General features: G+C 43.0%; 1 protein-coding gene across 1 annotated transcript in view; it reads right to left on the reverse strand.

Annotated features, from left to right (window-relative positions):
* Positions 1-23,797, reverse strand: part of CNTNAP2 (contactin associated protein 2) — a 2,761,105-nt gene that overhangs the window by 689,704 nt on the left and 2,047,604 nt on the right. The window contains exon 13 of the mRNA XM_085631546.1: positions 844-1,044. Coding sequence (XP_085487672.1) covers positions 844-1,044 — 201 coding nt within the window. The remainder of the gene's footprint in view (positions 1-843; positions 1,045-23,797) is intronic.

Consider the following 23,797-nt stretch of genomic DNA (forward strand, 5'->3'; position numbering starts at 1 on the left):
CCGTGTGGACATGTTTAAGCCACACAATGAGGTCCGGACCAGTTCTCACAGTATGTGTGTCTTTCTCCCCCACGCGCGCTCTCTCTCTCTTTCTCTCTCTCTCTCTCTGGCATCATTCACTCCTCCTGCTTCTGCTCTACCTGTTCTGAGTGTGAGGTAAGCTTGTAATGTCGTCATAGTGCTACACCTCTCCTGTGTTTTTATGTCTGCGATAAAAACATGATCCATTACTGCTTTGCAGTACGTATTCTTTGAGTGGAGCTTACATTGCTGCTGTCAATGATTAGGACTGTGGGTGTTACTGAAGTCTGACAATTTGTTTTGCATAAAACATCATAGCTGTGCACAGAAATCCAGATTTATAATAAACATGAGTTTATTCCTGTAGGTTTATTTATAAATTTGGAGTAAATGCATTATTTTCTTGGAGTTCGCAAAGAATGTAAGTAGTATTAGCCTGCAATAGAGTCACAACTGTTCTGGAGTCCTCACGTTTGTACTGACAGGCGTAAATGTACATGGTTTACTACACACCTATGTATGCATAGGAAAAGTGTTTTTGTACTTCCTAACTGTGTTTCCCTTTTCTTCCACCCCTGCAGGTTAGGAGAGTGCTCCCTCCCCATTTCCAGGCTAGAAACAAAGAGTCTATTACTGGATACCACAATTGATAATGATGATCATATTTTTGTATAAATCTGCTTTTGTTATTGTAACCCTTCTCTCCATTACACAAATGACCCCTCTCAAAGTCACCATCCCCAACCTTGAGCAACAAAGCACATTTTCAGGATGCTATGATCAAAATTAACAAATCACGTTTACAATCAACACGGGGCCTACCTGGATTGTTCAATATCCTTGACATCCTACAATTATATGAGATGTATTGTTCACAGTACTCAGCACTGCTGGTGATGGCAAAAATTTGATCCATGGAGGAGCTATAGTTAAGCTGTAGTACAGATGGCTTTTTCAAGCTTGCGCCTACTACTGGGGACTGCAGCTCCAGGGTATGGTATAGTGTTGTCCACACTTTATCCTCTGTAAAGTAAAAAGCAAAGAGAAGAAATGTGAATACATAAGGTGTGCTGCAGAAAGAGCTCATGATTCAGTTATTTGATATACATAATGCATCCAACTTGTGTTTTTTCCAACACCACACTGCATGCTGGCTGTAGTCATATAAAGTACAATATGGGTTTTCACAATGATAATGCTCTCAGATGTTAGTGACACTAATGGGTATCTTCCATCTCCCTGTTTCTCCACTGTGCATGGTGCTTAGCCCTGTGGAAAGCCACAGCGGTCGCTTCATTCAGGAAAGACAATCATCAGAGAGGGAACCTGAGCCTCAAAATAGGGGTTGTCACTTTAGCAGTGACTTTAGCAGCAGAGCTTTTAACATTTTTAGGTGGAGAAGGAGCACTCTACCAATCCGAGGTGAGTCTTCGTGTTGTAGCGCACAAGTCCGCTTAGGCCCTTTAGTGACATTACCCTGAGGAATATTGAGGCACCTGATTTTGGATCATACAGACCCGGTAGGTGAAGGACCTTAGGCAAAGGAAGCGAGGCATAATTTAAGGTTATATTTCTTTGTGTTTGTATATTGTCTGTTAAATAAAGTCTTGTAACCTTGACATAGTTAAGATTACTGTTTTGGTACCTAGATTCAACGTCTGTATGTTATGCTTTGTTAAAGGCTTCTATAATGTATAATAATCAACCCGGAAGGGTCTCTTGCAGCTTTAGGAGGGAAAAGTCTGGTCCAGTGGCTGTGAGATCTCCACAGCTGATAGGAGAAGTAAGTCTTCAGGAACTGGCAGAAACTACAATTGTTAGATTCTGCTCAAGTAGAGCTGGAAAGGGTCTTCAACTATGAATTCTACTGGCAAAGAGGAGGTATTGGTCACTCAACAAAGTGTATACTCTCAAGATTCAATATATGGACAAAAGAAAGCTTTGTTATTCACAGTGGGAAAACAGACTGTTACAAAAACATAATCACATCTATTGATCTGGTAAAGGCGTTCTCCATACAGTGTGATCTGACAAGAGTTTCTTTGTTCCATCTGTCCACCAAAGCATCTACTCAAACGTTCTCAGAGGCTGTTCCCACAGTCTGGAATGCACTGCCAGTAAACATCAGAAGGGCTGAGTAGCTAACCATCATCGTGAAAAAACAAAATGCACCTTTTCAAGATGTACATTAACTTATATATCACTATCCCCTTTCCAAATTGTTGATTTCTGTCACTGTCTCACGATTAGTATGGGAAAGTAGGGGGATCACACCTGATTCCGTTCTAGCACCTATTTTTGGACTCAGTGAAATATGCTGAATTTGTCCTTGTGTTATTGTCTGACACCGGGACACAATTTAGCAGCGTCCACATGTTGTCTACATTAAGTTCCATGCAGGAACTTGCACTCAGTTTATGGGCTTTCTTATTTTCACTTCCAGCAAAATACAAAGGACTGATTTAAAGGGCCATCGACCCCTCTTTAGTTTAAGCATCATCCTGGCTGGGAGACACCTGGAGCCTAACACCTAGATGTCAATTCAATGGAAGGAAACACAGGCACATAGCTTACCACTTCACAAGTACTTTCGAGAAACTATGACTTGGAGGCAGGTTTTTGACTTCGCTCAACCCTCTATTTAAGAGATGTGCATGCACGGTAAGAATGCAAGATCTATCTGTGTGTATGAGTGATAAGACTAATTTAAATGGCACTCGCTAATTTTTTTTGTTTTTTGTTTTTGTGAGAAACTGAATTGTTGGCTGAAGGGGGTCAACTCCTACCTTGTCAGAGTGAACCGCAAAAGATGACTACATTAATCTGTGCTTAACTCTCAGATAGCATGGTACAAACGCAGATAGGCCTAACTTAGAGTCAATGTGTAAAGTATTTATGCAACACTTAAGCGTTAATAAAATGAAAACACAACACAAGAAAATCCCAAACCAATTTTGGAAGATTAGAGTATAATTTAATAAATTGACACAGGCATCGCAGATGATCGTGACTGTACATCTTGTTGGGCATCATAGTCGGTTGCTGTTGAAGCGTCACCTTGTGAGTCACCACGGCTGTTAATGCTATAGCGCAAAATGCAGATCTTGCACTGCCATTGTCGCCGGCAGTTGCTGCAGCACGAAGAGTCAGGTTTATCTGAGCTTTTCGTTAGAGGTGAGTGTTAGGCAGCAAGGTCTTGGAGTGAACTACCCCATTTTTCGACGAGAAGAGCCCAAAAATACAGGATTTCTCCTTTTCTTCCAGTAGGAGCTAAATTGATGCCAGCCCAAGGGTCCAGGGCCTGGGGGCACCTCTTGCGGATCAGGTACTGACTCCAGAAGAGGCCAGCAGGGCTCAGGCAGGTCAGAACAAGTCCAGTTCAGCTGGTCGGTTGCAAAGAGGCCTATGAAGATTGTTCTGCCCCTATACCTCAAAACAGGGAGACAGCTAACTTGTCCTTGGAGTCTCTCAGTTAGCCTGGGATGAGGGGAGCAGGCACAGTCTTCCTTCTCAGACAGCAGGGATGGCCTCAAGCAACAAGGCAGTCCTTTGGCAGCAGGGCAGTCCTTCTTCTGAGGAGTGTACTCAAGAGGGGGTTGTAAATCCCATGTTTTATTCCTGGTGCCAGCTTTAATGAGGAAGAAACTTCTGGAGTTTTCCCTACACAGAAAGGTCTGGAATTTCCTGCCTCCCTGCCCTGGTACCAGGATGTCTGGGGGCATAACAGGCTAGTGTGAAGTTCTTTGTGTGCATACTGAGGCAGTGTCTTTGAAGTGCAAGTGGGCCTTTGCACACCTCTACACCCACATCCTGCTTGGTTGGCCCATCCTGCCAACACCTACTCCCGCTACTCCCTCTAATGTGTGGCTGTCTGGGAGGAGTACACCAAGGCCAACTACACTTAGTCATATGATGCAGGAAACAGGCTGCAGGCACCAAATGGTTAGGACAAGAAAATAACTTTCTAAAAGTAGCATGGATCAGAATTGTGACTTAAAATCCACCTTTCCCATTAAAAAGGATTGCAAATTACAATTTCTTAGACAGCAAATATTAAATTTCTACCTGCTCCCAAATAGGAGTTATCACTTATTGAATACAATAAGGTAACCCAGTCTTGTCCTATGGGAGAGAAAAGCCTCACAATAGTGAAAAAAACAAACTTGTGAGTTTTTCACTACCAGGACTTGTAAAATGTAAACATACATGTCCAGCTTTTTAAATATGCTGCACACTGTCCTATGTGCTGTTTAGAGCCCACATTAGGGGTGATGTACATGTATTAAAAATGATTCTAGTGATTTGGTGAGACTAAGTATTCTAAGTTGCTTTTGGGATGGGAATGTCCACATCATGGTGTACAGTTTCGTTTCCCTGCACTGAGTGCCAGACTGCGTCATCTTGTATACGGCTTTCTGGGTTTGGCCCTATCCTCAAATTAATCTACATCTGTTGAACCCAGGATGCCAGAGTTACACCAAGGGCTAGTTGGCTTGCTTTCTGACTAGAGCCTCAGGGACAGAAGGCTCCAACAACCTCGACCCTAGTACCCGAACCCTGTAATCTATGAGTCTACCCTACTAAGTGGTGCCACCCTTGTTCTGGACCCTTGGAAATGGGCCTAAGGTGTTCTGCTAGCCTCTGTGGATTCCACAGAACTGAGCCATCCTCTCTGCTGCGCAGTGCAACTCGAAGCAGAACCTACTCATTGTTGCTGCTGCATGTCTCTTCCTTATCAGATGCACGATGGAACCCCACGTTCATTTCCCATGCACACCTTTACTCCTCAGCCACTACCCAACTGCGACATTACCACACATTCCTGCCTTAAGGAGGCACTGGCCTATGGAATAGTATAAATTACTATTCAAACTCCAGTCAGTGTATCAGTAGGGAAGGTGTTGGACGCAAAATACAAAACTAGTACAACAATGCACCCCTAAAGCAAGTCATGTCATGATTTAAGTGGTGAAGGAATGCGTGGTAACGTCGCAGTCAGGGTAGTGCCTGTGGAATAAAGATAGGTCATGGTTCTGCCTGTGGGCCGGGGTAAAGGATGTAAGGATGTTTCCCTTCCTTGTCTCAAAGTCTAGCATTGCATCGCAGCTGCTGTCTCATTGGAACCACTGCTGCCAATAGCTGCCTCAGCAACAATTCAGGACTTTGCATCACAGCTCCTCGAAACCAACGCAGCGCCCTGATGTTGCAACACTCTCTCAGTGTTAGACTTCGCATCACAAGATCTAATTGACGGATTCATCGACGATGAAGCAGGAACTCTTATCTCAACCTCGCCACATCTTGGAACCGATGCATTACTTAGGCTGCATGACGCATCTTCGATGTGGACCCTCGCAACGCTCTTCAAACTAGGATTTAAGACACTTTATTCAGCTGGCCTAACTGGGTCCCTGCAGCTGGCCCATGCTCCATCACGGTCAGCCTGAACTTGTGACTTTTTTCGAGTCTGGTGCGACCAGATATTCGCAGTTGGTGCTTTGGGCTTTTTGGTGCATTTTCTCTGAAATCTTTAAACTTGCATATCTCCAGTTCTACTGACTAGATCTTTTTTGTTTTGGTCTTGTTTTATTTATTCAAAAACAAATTCTAACCTGGTGGGGGATCGTTATTATGTGGTGTTTTCACGTTATTACTGTTTGAAGTGTCTCACAAATACTTTATATATTGCCTTTAGGTTAAGCCTGACTTCTCTGTGCCAAGCGACCAGAGGGTTCAGCACAGGTTAATTTAGGGTTGGCTTGTGTCTCACCCTGAAAAGGACTGCCTGACTAGGGTTCATACACTGGTCAACCAGCAACCAAATTCTTACAGTTTGCTACTGCTAATGACAGTAACTGCCATACATAGCAGTCACACATCATAGAACTAACCCTAAAGCTTTGAGATATCTGCTGTTGTTCTGACAGCTGGTCATGTGCAACTCCTCATCACCAATTTCTATGTGCAGATACTTAATTCTAGCCTCTTGTTTGACAAAACACCTCTCAGCAATATGTTTTCTCGTTAAATGGACTTAATCTGAATACTCTCTAAATTAGTGGCTCATTATGACCTCCTGTCTCACATTGTCAATTCAGATTTGTGCCTGCCTGCAACAACCTTGTATTGACCTTGTCGGTTTGGAGGATACAAGAGCTTTAGTTGCTGTTCCTCCTGGGCTTCTCATAAATCTTTGATATAATTGGACCTGTGGGGCCAATGGCAATCTTTAAAACATGGCCAGCGGGGCTGCTCCTTCTCTGGTTCTTCTTATTGTTGCTCGTTTATTTTAGAAGTTCACAATTAAGAAAGCGGGTGCCATGAAGTGTGTCACAAGAGTCAATCCTATAGCACATACTGTGCAGGTGATATGCCACTAGATCGGCAGAAGTTGTTGAAAGAGGTTGCAAAACCTTCTATACACAACTCATACAGCACCAATGTACAGACAGTACTCCATTTTGCAAAGCTGGGCATAGCAAAGACCTCATTCTTCTTAACCGCTTATATCAGCAATTTACCCATTAATGCTTAAAGACCAGAGGTAGCAGTTGGCCAGGTTTGTATTTGACCCACAGCTGATCATGACCATCAGAGTAAAAACCGATATGTTGATGGACACCTATTTTTACCGTGATGTAATAGAATGTGTTCACTGCACACCATAACATGACACGCATTTGTAAAGCGCACGTGCACCCAAGGATATATTGGCACTGATTAGCAGATGTTTATTGTTATCCAGCTCAATGGTACTCATTTTTATCAAACTCAGAAGGATGAAAGGCTTAGTGGGCCCACCAAGATTTGAACCTGTGACCTTAAGGTCAGACACAGGCCCCTACAGTGGAAGCATTAGTCCACTAAGCAACCAGACTGGCAACAGTTGTCAAGCCCAAGACCTTTCCAAACTTTCTCATTCCAACTCAGTCTTGAATCCTTACTTGAGCTGTAGGAAAAGGGGAAAATCTGTACATTTCGAGAGATTCAAAAATCCTTTTAAGAAACTTAGGGGCATATTTACGAGGCCCGCTCTTGCACCACGCACTGTGGTGCAAGGGCAACACAACATATAAAAGAGATTTATGAAGCCACGCAAGGCCACTTTGTGTGGCCCTGAGTGAATCTATAAATCTCAAGTAAACCAACACAGTGTAAATCGATGCATTGCATTACTCTGCGCCAGGGAAGCATTTCCCATGCAACATCCATAGATTTTCTTGCATTGCCAGTTTTACAAGAATAGGTAAACCTGGGAATGTGTCAAAAAGATACGCCTCCTCAGGAGAGGTGTAAAGAGAAGAAATATGTTTATAGAAAGAAGAAAGAAAGAAAATACCCTCAGGATTGTTTCTCTGAAGACGGTGCCCATTTAAAGAAAGAAAGAAAGAAAAAACCCTCAGGATTGTTTCTCTGAAGACGGTGCCCATTTAAAGAAAGAAGGAAAAAACCCTCAGGATTGTTTCTCTGAAGACGGTGCCCATTTAAAGAACGAAAGAAAGAAAAAACCCTCAGGATTGTTTCTCTGAAGACGGTGCCCATTTAAAGAAAGAAGGAAAAAACCCTCAGGAATGTTTCTCTGAAGACAGTGCCCATTTAAAGAAAGAAGGAAAAAACCCTCAGGATTGTTTCTCTGAAGACGGTGCCCATTCCTGCACACAAACTATCCTGCATGCAACGCGGGCACTCTTGCACCATGGTGCTCGAGTGTCTGCATTAGCGCTAGGCAGCAGATTGTGCGTCAGTGAAGGGGAAAGGACAGGAAGGTACTGTAATGCTTTAAATATGGCACATTCCTGCCCTGTCCATGTAGTGAAGTACAGCAAGGTGACTTGCTGCACTGGGATACGTTTCTTTACCATAAATATGGGCTTGAATCTCAAAGAGACAGAAAGCAAAAGAGTTACCTCCATTCTCCCTCTCACGCAGAGTTGAGGCAAACTGGTGGACTTTGGGACGTTGTGACCGACGAGTAGACCCCCGGAGACGTGATCATTACAGATACTAGAGAATGATAAAAAAGGAATCCCCAGGGTTATTCCAGAAAAGCAGGTTGATCGCTGTGTGATTGTGAGCTGTGCACTGAAGGTTAGATGAGGGGATATCATACATGAAGATGTGAACCAATAGGATGGGAAGGCCAATGCATACAGGCGATAAAAGCGGTTGTTTATCTCTCACTGGAAGTGGACAATTTGGCGGCGAAAAGTGCCACTGCCTTAGATGTTATTCTTTTCAAAGTCCACACTGTGAAGCCCATCTTTGAATGAAGGCTACCGTCAGGCGGGGAGGGTTAAGTGCCTGAAATGTAAGGAAATACTCAGGAAACAAATATGGGTGAGGGAACACAAACTATATTACAGAACTCAGAGCTCACCCACAATTACAGACTTACTTTCGAGTCCCTCAGATAACTACTGAGATCAAAGGGAAGAGTGGTAGAGAATGTCCTTGGTAGGAGGCCAGTGACCCACTGCCATTACTGACAGACAAGCCGGTTGAGATTCAGATGAGAAGAGACTTTAAACTTACGAAGGGTCAAATCACTTCTGGGAAAACTGTGCCCACAGACGAGTAAAGCAGATACTTGGGAAAGAAAACGAGTTTAAAATTAAAATGACGTTCATTAGGAGAAAGTTGGCTAGTTATAGAAACAGCATGCAGCTTTGCAAAGACTGTATTTTTACCACTCGTGGGCTGTATCTTTGCCTTTTACCCTGTGCAGCTCTCCACTGCTTTTAGGCTAGACTTGTGCTCCACAAATATGATATATTTACTCACATACATTTTTCACTTGGGTCTGTGATTCCTGAGGATTCACTCAGTAATTTCAAATAGGGGTTGTCAGGGTTAGCAGCTGCTACATATGGTTTGCTCTTTGGTGCCACTGACACACCACCCCTTCTCTTCTGGAGGAATGAAGGAAGCCCCAGTAACTGAGCATTGACACCATTTACTTTTTGTAAGTTTCACTATTTGTGAGTCAAAGGGTATGCGATGTCACTTCTGCTACCCATGGCACTGGAAGTAACATCCAGGGGTGGTTCCATTATGAAGATGGCAGACGAGGGGGTGGTAGAAGAGGATACACGTGGTTCACAGTGCTGAACAGTGCTGCAATTGGAAAAAAACACTCTGAGATCCTATGAAGTGTGGGTCAGGGTATGGCGATGGAAAGGAGGCAGTATCACGATGGGCAAAGTCATGAAAAGCACAGTCTGACAGTCAGCTTATACATTATTTCAAAACACTGTTCCAAAGAAATTGGCAGCAAGCGGAAACGTGACAGTAAATCGGTGTGGCTTATTTAATTGGTCACAAAGAGGCTGGATTTTAAAATATCTTACAGGCTTAAGGCCCCTGCTGCAGAGATCTTTGTGTGCAAATTAATTATGAGTGGATAATATTAATGGTAAGTTAACTCTCCTCCTTAATGCACGAGATGGAGGCATCTGTGGTTTGTTTAGTCACGGTTTTGACTCATAAAGCAGCCTAGCTATTTAATGTGCCTCCAGCAAAGCACATTGTGCAAGAGACAAATAACAAATGTTATTTTATGTAGATAAGTCGGTGGGTTTCTGCTGTTGACACAGATCCTTTTGTTACTTGCAAGTCAGAATTAGCAATCCTTCTAATATAGCACACTGTGCTAAGAACTAGCATCAAGGAGCTGTATGCAACTGCAAATCATGGGTATAGAACCTTGTTGTTTTTATCTCAATCTGTCATTTTTCCATATTTGCTAAAAATAGGTACTTTGTGTAGGAATAAAGTCTTTTTATTACAGACAATCCTTACCACTGTGTTGCGTTTTAAATTCTGACACTGTGCCTCTTCCTACATTGCACTCCTAACATATAATGCCTATCAGTAATGCTGAGTAGTGACTCCTACACCTAATAACATTGCCTAATGCAACATTTTCTGTGCATTGATTGACACACTCCTAAGATATATTGTCTCTGTGTAATGTATTCATGTGATGTGTACTCTGACGCCCTACTTTGGGATGAGTAGCTCTAAAAATGAATATAAAGAATTAGTAAATGTATTTGAATTATGTATCTAATTACTCACACCGACAGATGCATCAGACGTTCTTATAGTGCATGCATATTTTTTATGTACAGGGGTTGCACAAAGTGAAAAACCTGCCTCCATACAACCTTTTCTCCTATGTGCTTGAAGTGATAACTAGCTGTGTGCCTTAGTTTCCATCCATTGCATCGACATCTAGGTAATGGTGACAGGATGATACTCGAACTAAATGAGGGTTGGTGGCCTTTAAATCAGGCCTTTGTTTTGGTCCCAGCTGGCAGTCAAAATAAAGTCCCTACACTGCCAGCAGGTTGATGCCCAGAACGGAAAGCAGACAACGTGTAGGCGCTGTTGCATGTGTCCCTCTGGCCACAAATCACACCAGGACACATTCAGCATATTTCACTGGGGCCAGCCGGGGGCCAGCTTGACTCAGTATTAGCTGCTATGCCCGGGGTCCAGAAGGGTCTCCCTCATTGACTGCACTGGGACGGAAGCTGTATAAAGGTTTGGGAAAGGTCACATGACTTGTGCGTTCCTGAGAGTTACAACCGCACGTTTGCAGGGCGCTCACGCAAGATGTCGGTACCATGAAGATGGTATACTTGGTGGCCTGCAGGAGGGCACACCCGAGCTTATGTTCTGTCGGACTTTGCCACTTCTCCCCCCTCTATGCTGAGTCGTTGGTGCTGAGGGTGAAAGGTATTTTTCTCATAAGTGGTAAAAAGTAAAACTATAAAATGCTGAAATTAGTTGAAAAAATGTGTTTCGTTATGACGGTCAGGAGTACTATGTTGTCCCTGCCATGCTGTTATTAAAGTCAGTTTCAACCAATTACTCTGGCGTTAAACTGATTTTGATTAAGAAACCTGAACAACTGTTGTTTAAGTTTTGTGGAAAAATAACCATAGGCGTGGAATCAATTTCCATCTGATGTATTCACGCTATTTAGGTGCTTTGGATTCAGAAAATGGTTAAACGCACAGCTCTTGCTTGCATCTTAAAAATGTTTTGTGATGCAAGACAACTAGATGAATACAGTGCATTTCTTGTCAGTAGAGGGTGCCATCGATTAGGATGTGTGTTGAATCGCTGCATTTTCATAATGAGTGTTTACTTCTGTGTTGCTGCAGTGGATTGAAATGAAAAATATCACTGTAAATAGACGCTTTCATTTGTTTTAATTGCGGAGTGCTCTGATGCAATCTATTGGCGATTTGCCATCTACGCACACACCAAACCTGAAATCAAATTAAACATAACAAACGCAATCACGCTATTATTATTGTTTGGTAAGCGTTTTGTGTTTTCCTATTCATTCCCATGAGCATGCTTTTCTTAACAGTTGGAGATTGAAGATATTGCAAATCACTTCTATATTTGTTGCTACTATATATATATGGGTCCATCTAACATTTGCATCCGCGTCATCAATATTTTTGTATTGGTCCAGACAGGCCATGAAAGACAGAAACAGACAACGATGCACAATATGATAATACATTAAAACACAGCTCCAGAATTGAAACGTCCAATGAATAAAAACATTTAAAGCAACAAAATATATATGGGTCCATCTGACATTTGTAATCAGCACGCGCACCAGAGATGCGCAATCGCAGAACGAAGGGGAAGAACCTTAACCACGAATGGGTGACGCTAAAATACAAGCAGTGGCAAAGCCAAAGCGGCAATGTACTCAGACACTGGCATTCATCAATGTTGCCTGCCTGTGCTGCATACACAAATGCGGTTTAGCACTTTAAAGGTTTCTCTTTTGGGTTTACCAATGGTGGGGAAAATGTGGCAAAAGGGATTGCTTTCTATGTGTAACTCATTAGGGAACTCATTCCACATCCAGCATCGCCCCAGGAGGTGCAGTCTGGGGTGGGGCCTCTCAACACTGGCTCCAATAGAGCTCTGCAATCCCGCAGCGCGGGACGCGCCGGGCCAAGCCCGGGCCAAGGGCGGGCCCGTCCAGCGCCCGTAAGCGACCGGAGGAGGCTGGGCCACCGCCTTGGTTGCTTAGGATCTGTTATTCAATACCTTTGACCCTAATCATCGCCCACAATTCTTCTAGCACAGTCCTTTGCCTCCAACTGTAACCCACACATGACTGCATTTCCTGACCTTCGGCGGGTGCTTGTTGAATGCACCTTTGCTGCTAAGGCTTGGTTTGCTGTAGTGATTTTTGAATTCGGTTTTTGGTGGATGATAGGTCCAATCATTTAGTGTATTTTTTCCTTGCTTGTATTTGGGTATTGTTTTTATTTGCCGGTATAACAGTGGATATTGTTGTTTCATTTTTCCATTTTCCATTGTCATTGCTCTTGATCTTGGTACCATTATGGGTAAACGCAAGGCCTCTGAACCTGTGCAAGGTCCAGCAAAGCACATTCAAGCTTCCAAACTTCCAAACAACTGCACGTGGAAAGAGACTGATCTTCTCATTGAAGAGGTAGAATCTATCATGGGGGTAATTCAACACCTAAAGAAGCCACATCAGGTGCTATCAAAAAACACCCTTCCCACTGTTCCCACACAGGCAAATTGGCAAGGAAAAAACAACTAAGGCCCCTCTCGTACCTACAGAAGCAGCTACTACCAAAATAAGTGAGCATGATGTTGTTCTGCACTCCTCCCCCCCACCCTCCAGAGCCACCATACTGTGCAGCAACCGCTTTTCACCTCTGGTTGACTCACGGGAAAACCAAGAGACCTCTGAAATTTCTAACGGCCCTACGGACATTGTTGCTGTGGCGTCACCTTACCTTAATAGTATTGCAGATCTGAAATCACATTTTTTTTATTGAATTCTGAGGTGGGTGATCTAAAACAGCTGATAATTCGCTTTTAATTATCTTATTTTGCAAAAAGATGCCAGCATCCAGAAACATTCTGCACAATGTCTCTGTGAATGTACATTAGATATAGGGGCAATTCTTTCTAATTTGGCCAATTTCAGGTTGCCTGTGGTTCCCACATCTGTGGACTGGCTCAGGGTTCCGAGAGGTCAGAGACCACTATATCAAAAAAGCTGTTGAGATTCTCAGGATCCATTCCACAATCTAACCAAGGCGCCAGGTTTGAAAGTTCGGGAATTTACACTGTGATGAACAAGCACATAGTCAAGCAACTTGAGTAGTTCAAATTTTAGTGGTAGACATCCCCCTAATCCATGCTCCATGTATATGGTTAATGTTCCTAAAATTTCTTCTTAGGAGAGGTTTGAAGATGCGGACTCGTTGATAAATAAAGCAATTTATTGGGATCAGCATTTGAAAGGATGCCGTTCAGTCATTAGAGACAACATCCTTTGTGCGAAGAGACAGGCACTTAAGAATCAAAACTTTGACAGCACAGAGTTACCATTAAGAAGTAGGGATCTTGTTGACAGTATGATTGGCCAACTAAGAGCCATTTTGATCTCTTGCCCAAATCTGGCCATACGCTACTCAGATCTCCTGTGCGTGAGTTGGACTGACTACCCTTTCCCAATAGTTCTTTAAAACCTCAATGCTTAAATTCTCCATCAGTTATTCCCAGTGAAAAAAGGGTCTCGTCAAAATCCACAACAATTACCTGCTTGCCATGTGGCAATTAATCATATTGTGGCTAGTAATTTGGTTAATATTCACCAATAACCACCAATGAATGATGTGCCAGCTAGTCTTGGCACGCCACCAATATGACAGACTACCCCTTTTGCCACCAGGACAGGGGTGCCAGACAACTCACTGACAAGAATCATCTCTTGGAATGTGGCTGGCTTCAAGATGAAAATAATACTGCCAGGTTAGTGTGAGTCCATGGAAAAGTTTGATATCTGCATACTGCAAGAAACATGAAGCATTGAACCAATTTTTAAAGCTGGTGATTTAAATTTTCATGCTCCAGCAATTTCCAACCATGCAGGGAGACCATCTGGGGGATTACCAGTATGGCTGAAAGCCACTCTAAATTGTAAAGTTAGTTAGTTAAAATTGATTGCCCTGAGATTTCAGCTATTAGTATTGTATCCGAAAAGTCAGCTATGGTAGATATTTTCAACATCTACGCAAGGGCTGCCAAGGGAGGTAACTCTTCTAAAGCCATTCAATTCCTTGAGGATTATCTTGATAGAAGCCATACTCAATCTCGTCTTATCCTCTCAGGTGACTTTAATACTACTTTCAAGCCTTTGGATCAGAATGACATTGGGTTAACAAATCAGGAGGATGAGAGGTGGGTGATTCCTTCACTGGACGTAGCATCCATTAAAAGGTGGACCCAGGCTGCACTGCAGCTGAAGGCCCTTTCTGTAGAGTTGGAGGTTCAAGCAGTTAATAGTCATACCATATTCGACACCAATGGGGCTCATGCATACAACAGACTGCAATATACAAACTGTATTGACTACATTTTGGTGGACCTTAGGCTCTGGTAATGTGTTGTAGACATGTTTATTGAGGAGCAACTGGAAAGTGATCAAAATCCTCTTAGTCTCAGCATGTCAGCTTTCTGTAATGGTCATTCCTTCGATCACCACCCATCTTCCATCACCGAGATGTTGCCCCCACCAATGATATGCGCCACCTCAAGTGGTGCCAGGTAGTTCCTAAACCAGAACCAGAACTCCTATCTGTAATAAGTCACAATCTTCAATTGACATTAGATGAGATGAATAATCGCCCCTTGGAGTCTGATACTACTTCTTTCACCATTGTTTTTTTTAAAGTATCCTGTCTTACGTTTCTGTCTCGGTGTCCCACAAAAGAAAGTACAGTAGTAAAACTACCACTAGGTTTAATGAGGAATGTAGACAGAAATGTAGTACTTTAGCACTGTAATTAAATTGAAGGATAGTAACCAAATTCATAGGGCAAGAAAGGTCTACAAATTAAGTTTGGTTTCAGCTAAGAGGAAATGGGACGAACAACATTGGTAGGATCTGCCGCCTGCTCTGCCAATGACTCATCTAGGTTTTGGTCTCTGGTCACTTGGGGCACAAATGGCACAGCTCCATCTCTTCCAATTTGTATATTAGCATCAGATTGGTTTCTTTATTTCTCTTCTTTGTACTCTGGTGGTAATTTAATAGCTACCACAAGACCTTCCTAAATACGAGCCACTTCTTTTGCTGAGCGCCCAATATTTGACCTATCAGATGTAACAGCAGCTCTTGATAAAGTCACTAGAAGTAGAGCTGCTGGACCTGATGGTACTATAACAACACACTAGTGCCAATACTGATATCATTCAATACATTTTTTCAAACAATCCCACGTCTCACACATAGTGATTGAAGCCAACTTACTTAGAAATTAATTTATTTCTTTGATACTTAATCTTACTTTTTCTTTTTCAAAAGAATACTGAATAATTCATCATTATCATCTCAAAACAAAACATTAAATGGACCAAACAAATACAATATTTACAATTTCATAATGACACAGACATTGTAATAAACAACAAATTACACAAAATACACCTAATTTGAGCATGCTCAAATTCCCTCAAAAACTGAAAAAAGAAGAAGAAGAAAAAGTTTGAAAAAACCAAGGGAAAGTTTAAAAGAGTTACATAATTAGGAAAGAATATAGTACAATCCCAGGGAAGGTTGGCCAAACAGTAGGATGTTCAGGTTATATGACCTCAGACTTAATTACTAATACATTTTTTGGTAACCTGACACCATTATTATTAACACTTATTTGAACACAACTATGGAGTCTACACGTTTCAAACCCAATGTTATTTAGCAGGATATCCTCAGGACCTGGGACAATGAGCTTATTCATATTGTGAGATGGCACCCATGGTGCTCAGCAACTAATATAGTTCCATAGACCTTAAATCGTCTTATGGAAATTGCATATTGGCCCAGCTTGAGAAGTCTTAATACAGACAGCAGCGGTCTCAGCAAACATCTAAATCGTGCCGTATTAGTGGGTGACCTGTAACGTAATCCTTTCACCGATAAAACGAGCCAGTCGTCATCTTTCAGTGTGTTGATATCACCGCCATAGTCAGCCTTTCTCTCAGGGAGGACCTGATGGTACAGCAGCATATTTATTTCTACTCGATAAACTAAACTGTTCAAAATATATTTTAGTCCTTGCTAATTCCATTGCAAAGGGAGGCCAATCCCTGATTCTTGGAAAGATGCCACTGTAATTCTGATATATAAGACTGTGGCTCCCCGGCAAACTACAGACCAATTAGTCTGATAGATTGCATCCAAAAGACTTTTGCTAGAATGTTGCAGAATAAAATCCAGCTATGGATCGAGGAGGAAGGCATATCAACATCATGCCAAGCTGGGATCCGTAAGAGGACTTCAACCAGGTTTTTTGGTTCCAGGCTCTCTACTAGAAGAAAGTGTTTATTGGCAATGGCTACTTGTATGTTGCCTTTGTCAATATTAAATCAGCTTTCAATCTATTCCTTCATACCAACCTCTCCGGCAGGTGCTTATTGACATGGGCATGCCTGAGTTCTTGACTCTGTTTATTAGTGTTTGCATGGAGCTAACTATGCCAAAATTCAATGGGGAATGCAAGACCAGCTCACAGATCGAATCCAGGTTATCAACGGTGTTCGGCAGGGCTGTGTTCTTGCCCCAACACTTTTTTATTCAATTTAAATGACATAGTTGACTTCCTTATGCAGATTCCATCTGATGCCCCCTCCCTTGCTGGTGTTATGACCCCAATTTTACTCTTTGCTGAGGACACCCCGCTGATCTCCAGGACCACCAGCAGACTGCAGTTACTATTAAATAATTTCGAGGAGTTCTAAAGCTCGCAGGGGATGGTGATCAATGCAGTTAAGACTACGGGCAGATTTACAAGCCCCTTGCGTCACTTTTGCATCATTTTTAACATGGGAAAAGTGACTCAAAAGTGGTGCAAGGGGCTTGTAAATATGCCCCTGAGTATATGTCTTTTCATGAACACAAATCCTGAAAGGATAGCTTAGTATTGAGTGGTACATTCATAGAGAAAGTGAACTCTTTTAATTATTTGGCAGTGCACTTATTTTCCACCACGTCATGGAAGCACCAGCTTGATAAAATGATTACTAAGCATAAACATCTAATGGGTGCTATACTGAAGGAACATCAGGCATCCTATACCAAACCCGTAATGCCCGTTTTTCATATTTATGAGGCCCAAACTGTGGGTTCTGCCCTGTATGGAGCAGGGCAATGGGTTTCTTGAATTGTTCAGGCCTCAGGAGAAGTGAAAATAAGTTCCGGAGGAGTATTGCACATTTTCCATCTAGCACACCGGCACTTCCCACTGTCGATGGCTGGGCATGGTGGTCCACTTTGGATCCTGCGGAGCTTGATATTGATGAAAGGGTGATCCTTTCTAGAAGCCACACTGCCTACAGGGAGATTCCCACACTAGCAGATGACCAGGAAAAGGAAACACTTCTGAAGGAGGACAAGCCAAAGGTGCAAACACCTCCAAAAAGAATCCAGAAGGTTTGAGAAGTCCACTTGGAGCAAGGCACAAGTAAAACTAGTCTGAAAACACAAGTAACTAACTAGAAGGTGTACGCAGAACAGGAACGTTTGTCACTCACTCTAGACGACTGCCTTGCCTTAAATACTGGAAGGTGACCAGGATTCAGAAGTATCCCACAGGAAGTAAATGACTGCCATCTTGGATTGGGAATTACCCATAGGAAAAAATGGGAAAGGCACCATCTTGGAATGGGTAGTTTAAAAAGCCAAGATGACACAGAGTGTACAGCACGGCATTTCCACAAGAATGGTGCTACTTGCTCCATGTATCTACATCCACCGAGCAGCCGAAACCCACCCGACCTCCCATCCTGCAGGTAGGGAAAAATGTGGGGCAACCATGTATCTCATGCCACCCAAGCAGCGCAGTAGTTCAAACGCGTTGAGTTCAGTCTCATAGCTGAACAGTGTGCCCTTAACACCCCTAACTCTTGTCATGGGTAGGAAACCTATCGAAAGTAAAGTGAGATTGCATCCATTACTTTACAGGAGAAGGCTATGGACTACCTAGAATTAAATGCTGTTGAGCCAAGCCAGAATCGTACCTCCTTCCCGGTTACAAAGTCTGCTGCCCTGGCATTAGGTCACATCTCCTTCCCAATATACATACAGTCTTCATTGGAGCATTTGGGTCTATAGAGTGCTTAACTTGTAAAGGAATAAGTGCTGAGCACCAAAGTTTTGCTGAGCCTGTGGCTCACATTATTGAATGGCAGTGTGCCGCATGTCAAGGCTGCACAGACTTGATTCCCCATCATGCCTGTTTATTCCACCATCAGACACACTTTACTTCTTCATCTCACTCTTGCAGGTTTCTGCATTCTCTCTTAGTCAAGGTTTTGCATATTTCACTTCCTTCTTCTTTATCACTTGTGTTTTTTTCCATACTTATGATCTGGTTCAAAATCTAATGAGGAAAAATATGTGCTGGTCCCCAAAGATAAGTGCTGGTGGTCCCCACCTGCAACCACTGACTCAGATTAAGTGCTAGCTCTCCTAGACTGTCACTTGTTACTACAGAGAGTATACTAGAAGCTATCCCTCGATTGTAACAGTGCCCCAGCAATTGTTTTAGCCTTTTTAAAATTGCCTTATTGTTTTTAAATGCTGGGGAACTAATCTAATTGAATTTCAAGACTGCATTGCTACCGCAGAGTAAATCGCGCCGATATTGCTACTCCTTCCACCTTCCAGAGTTGTATGGAAGGGGATTGGACAGAGCCAAACCAATTGGGGTGGGAGAGGGCGGAGTTAGAAGTAACTTAGGGATATGAGCATGACGGCTGTGCGGACGCGGTGCTAGAAGCTATCCCTTGAGTGTAACAGTGTGCCAGCAATTGTTTTAGCCTTTTTAAAATTGCCTTATTGTTTTTAAATGCTGGGAAACTGAACTAATTGAATTTGAAGACTGCATTGCTACCGCAGAGTTAATCCCGCCGATATTGCTGCTCCTTCCGCCTTCCTGAGTTGTACAGGAGGGTATTGGGCAGAGCCAAATCACTTGGGGAGGGAGAGGGCGGAGTTAGAAGTAACTAAGGAATATAAGCATGCCAACTGCGCGGACACGCCAATGGTGCGCCAAAGGCAAGCCCATCTGCACCCGTCCATGGCCAGACGGGGCCCAGGGCTAGCCGCTATGTGGAAATTTTAACCTATTCTTCACTTGAATTGTGAGTGTTGGCATCACAGGCAAATACTATGAAGATTGACTCTATAGTCAAAACAAATTATTAAGGCATGGCTTCTTAAATTCTGCGCCAGCAAAGGTATCCACTGTTCCTGCGCCTGAAATCACCTTTAACAAGTATGAAATTGCCACGCCTATGACACAGGCACCAGCACCTAAGGAGCTAACTGTAACATATCTAAATACACGCTCTATGGTTAAACACCTATTGGAAATTTTCAATCTCTTAGATACCGAAGCCCCAGATATTTTATTACTAACAGAAACTTGGTTGACTCAGGAATTCACCCCAGATATGCTAGCAGCATTACCTGGCAACTATTGTCTCTTACAGACCAACAGGTCTTCTGGAAAAAGAGGAGGTGGGGTAGCAGCTGTGATCAAAAAGCACCTCTCCTTCACAGCCATTGCCACCCTAGAAATGGCATTGGTGGATAGTCTAACTCTTAAATTGGACTGTCCCGCGTCCACACCGGTGTGTGTTCTGATCAATAGGCCACCTATCATGATGGGGTAATTCACTTAAGAACTAGCATAGACTATGCAAAAAGTTTGGTAGTCGGAGACCTGAACTACTGGAAAAATGAGGAAGAGGGGAGTAAGGGGGGTTCGAAGGAACTTACAGACTTACGAAAAAATCTGAACTTAGAAGGACATATACATGGGCCGACACATATTAAAGTTCACGTACTTGACCAGTTATGGACCACCAACCTCTTGGTCCAGAGTTTAATAAATTAAACCATGTGTCTGGTTAGACCAACATTTAATACATTTTACCTTAAGTGGTCTATCACTAGCTAAACCCTCGGTTGGACCTGAATTACTAACAAGGAACTGGAATCGTATCAAGTTGACAGATTTCCATAATTCCTTGGCATCTACTTTACCACCAAAAACAGACAATGTGGATAAGATTGAGGCAGCTATTACTAACTGGCAATTAAAAGCAAGTGGGAGAGGAGTTGGCCTAATGGCTAGGGTGCTCGACCTCAGACCTGGGGAACTGGGTTTGAGTCTCGGTAATGATGCTGAACATCCTGTGATTCTGGGCAAATCACTTAATCACCCCGTGCCTAACAAAAATGTAAAGCGCTCTGATACCTGATTGGAGGCGGGTCAAGTTCGCGCTATATAAAACTCTGCAAAAAAAAAAGCAAAAAAGTGAGACACATGTCCCCTTACAAAGTAAAGCCAGTTTTGTGAGGCGGCATGAGGCATCTAAATGGTTCTCTGCAGAGCTGAAACTAGCAAAGTTAAAAACCCGTCAGGCTGAACGGAAATGGCCGGAGAACCTATACACCTGAAACAAGGGAAACATACGTAAACACTCTGACAGACTATAAAATAGCCATCTTAGAGGCAAAAAAAGCATTCTTTACTAACAAAGTCCTTAGTTCGGAAAACAAAACTAAAGATATCTTTAATATAGTTAAAGAATTATCTAACCCGGACCGTATAACACCTGTCATCACTCCATCTTAGGCTCTATGCGATGACTTGAATAGTTTTTTTGTGAACAAAATCAATATAATAAAAGATTCCCTTATCACGAGTTTACAGGACTGGTCATTCCACCAGCAACATACCAATCCAGTTACATTATCCACCTTCAAGAACATAAATTTAGAATGACTCACAGAATTAACATATAAAGTAAAGTCCGGCTCACCTAAAGACCCATGCCCCCCGCAATACAAAAAGACATCTTCACCAGCTTCCCAGATACCACCCTTTCACTGCTCAATATGTCACTTGAGCAAGGCGTGATTCCATGTGCTTTCAAAGATGCAATCCTAATCTAGCTTCAAAAGAAAGATGGTGTGGATGCCCAACAACTGAGCAACTACAGACCTATTTCGCTTCTCCCATATCCAGCAAAAGTTCTGGAGGCACATGTAGCCAAACTTCTCTGTGCCTTCATTGAAGAAACGAATTTCCTGGACTCCCATCAAGCAGGCTTCCACCCATCTCACTCGACTGAATCAGTTATCCTAAGCGTGGTGGACGACCTGAAGGAGGGATCAGACAGGGGGTGCACACAGGCGCTGGTCCTACTCGACCTGTCGGAGGCATTCAATACCGTGGACCATGGGATATTAACAGATAGAATGGCGGTGGCAGGTCTGAGAGGAACAGCCTTGGAATGGATGAAATCCTTTCTGAGGAACCGCACTCAATCAGTCAGGCTTGCTCCCTACAGCTCGGTCAGCGTCACCACTACCTATGGGATACCACAGGGCTCGTCCCTGTCCCCCCACTTGTTCAACCTCTATATCTGCCCCCTGATCCATTCCCTCCAACAAAGGAAGGTTAGGATATATAAATATGCAGATGATATGCAATTGATTTTTCCAATTGATCAGACAGAGGAATCCAAGGCATTCTTTCAAAACACCATGATATTCGTCAAAGACTGGATCAATAACAATCATCTCAAATTAAACTCCGATAAAACAGAGATAGTAATTTCCAACAATAGACTACATCATTGGACTCCAGCACACTGACCACATACACTGGGAACCCCTCCTATCCCTAAGAATTCTGTAAAAAAAGTTGCGCGTCAAATCGATGCAATCCCAGATTAACTTGGTCACGTCATTATGCTTTTTTCAGTTAAGGAACTCCAAAAAGATCAGGAGATTTTTCACTAGGGAAGCAAGCATAGTTATTAGGATGGCTATGATTCTGTCTAGGTTAGACTATGCTAATGCTATCTATTTAGGCCTCCCCACCAACAAAATCTATAAGCTCCAGCTGATACAGAACCAATCTGCCAGAGTTATTTTCCAACAACCGAGACACTGCCATATAAAGTCACTGATGAAGCAGCTTCATTGGCTGCCCGTTGCAAAGCGGTCATTGTTTAAGACAGGCTGTATGATCTTCAAAGCAATTCATAACAAGGGCCCCAAATTTATCTCCATGAAGATTCACCCGTACCTTCCCAAACGCAACCTCAGATCAGCACATCTGTTGACAATTCCAAGATTTAAGCATAAAAGAATGGGTGGCTCACGTTTTTCGATGCTGGGCCTCCAATTCTGGAACTCCTTGCCGATCAAGATGAGGCATACGATGGACTATATGAGCTTCCGAAAAAAACTGAAAACTTGTCTCTTAACTCAGGCCTATTGCTAGACACTACTCTGGGGTGGCCTTCATCCTAGCGCCAAGAGACCGTTGGTGTACGTGCGCTCAACAAATTCCCTATAACATAAAATAATATCTGTATGTTTTCTGGAAGACATTTTTGTCTTGTGTTGAATCCAGGTGTCCCCAAAGTTCCGAGTGCCTTTGCAGAGATACAAGTGCCTATATTTTTTGAACAGAGGATCAGGGTGTCGCAGTGAAAAGCTACAATGTTGGTAAAACTCTTGGAATGTCTTTGGATGAGTCAGGGACGTAGCTAGACCTGTGGCCTCCTGCGGCGGTCCCTGTGTCTGCCGCCTGTGACAGGCACAAGTAAGAGTGGGGGGTGCTGCCGACCCCTGCGTTTGCCACCCTGTGACGTCCGCAGGTAAGAAGGGGAGGAGGCCACCACCCCAAACCTTGTGCAGCCCTGGACAGATTGCCCCTCCCACTCCTCTTGCCATGCCACTGGAATGAGTGTTTGGGGGCACCGAGGGCTGTGTGATACCATGAAGGGTTAAGGATCTCCTGGGTGTTTCTAAGAGGGTCTATATGTCTCCAGCACAATAACAGTATGTTCCACAGTGTACTGAATGTGCAGAATAATCAATGATCTTCCATTCTTTATGTCAGTGCCTGTATGCCTTAATTTCAATATTTTGTGTTTCATATGGTGTCTCGTTTTGCTTCATAGGTGTCTAGATATCGGACAGCATTGTGTGTGCTCAAACAATATGTTGGGCCCCGCAGAGTCACTGAGTGTCCCTGGAAGTGCGCCTCACATGGAACATAAGTGCCTCTGATCCTCCTTTAGAGTCCATTTACCCATCAGTCACCTGTCGGTTTGAGAAGCTATAATTGTCATGGAGTATGTGGCAGTATACTGAACAAAAAAACTAAAACCTTCCGAGAGAAACTGGGTTGTTGGTTGAATGGGGTTGACCTCTGGTCAAGCAACAGCCACAATCTCCTGCAAGATGAGCCACAAAAGAAATTAGATTGACCTGTGCTTGACCCTTTGGTAGCCTGGCACAAAAACAGTCAGGCTCAACTTAGAGGCAATGTGTACAGTATTTATGCAACATTCAAACAATAATAAAGTGAAAACACAACACAACAAAAATCCCACACCAATTTAGAAAAAGTGAAGACATTTTAAGAAGTTAACTGACACCAAAACAACACATATCTAATTAATAGAACCGGAATTGTGAATTTTTAAATTTTAAAGTGAAATTTAGTGCCTACAAGATCAAAGCACCAAACACGGATATCTTGTCACAGGGGACTGGGGCAAAGTTGGAAAATATGCCAGACCGCAATGGAGTGCGGTGGGATACAAGTAGTGAATTTGGCCCGCTCGGCGCTTACCATCGGAGAAAGTAAAGTTCAGCGGGGCA

Source organism: Triturus cristatus, chromosome 10 (genome assembly GCF_964204655.1).
Source record: "Triturus cristatus chromosome 10, aTriCri1.1, whole genome shotgun sequence".
NCBI lineage: Eukaryota > Metazoa > Chordata > Amphibia > Caudata > Salamandridae > Triturus > Triturus cristatus.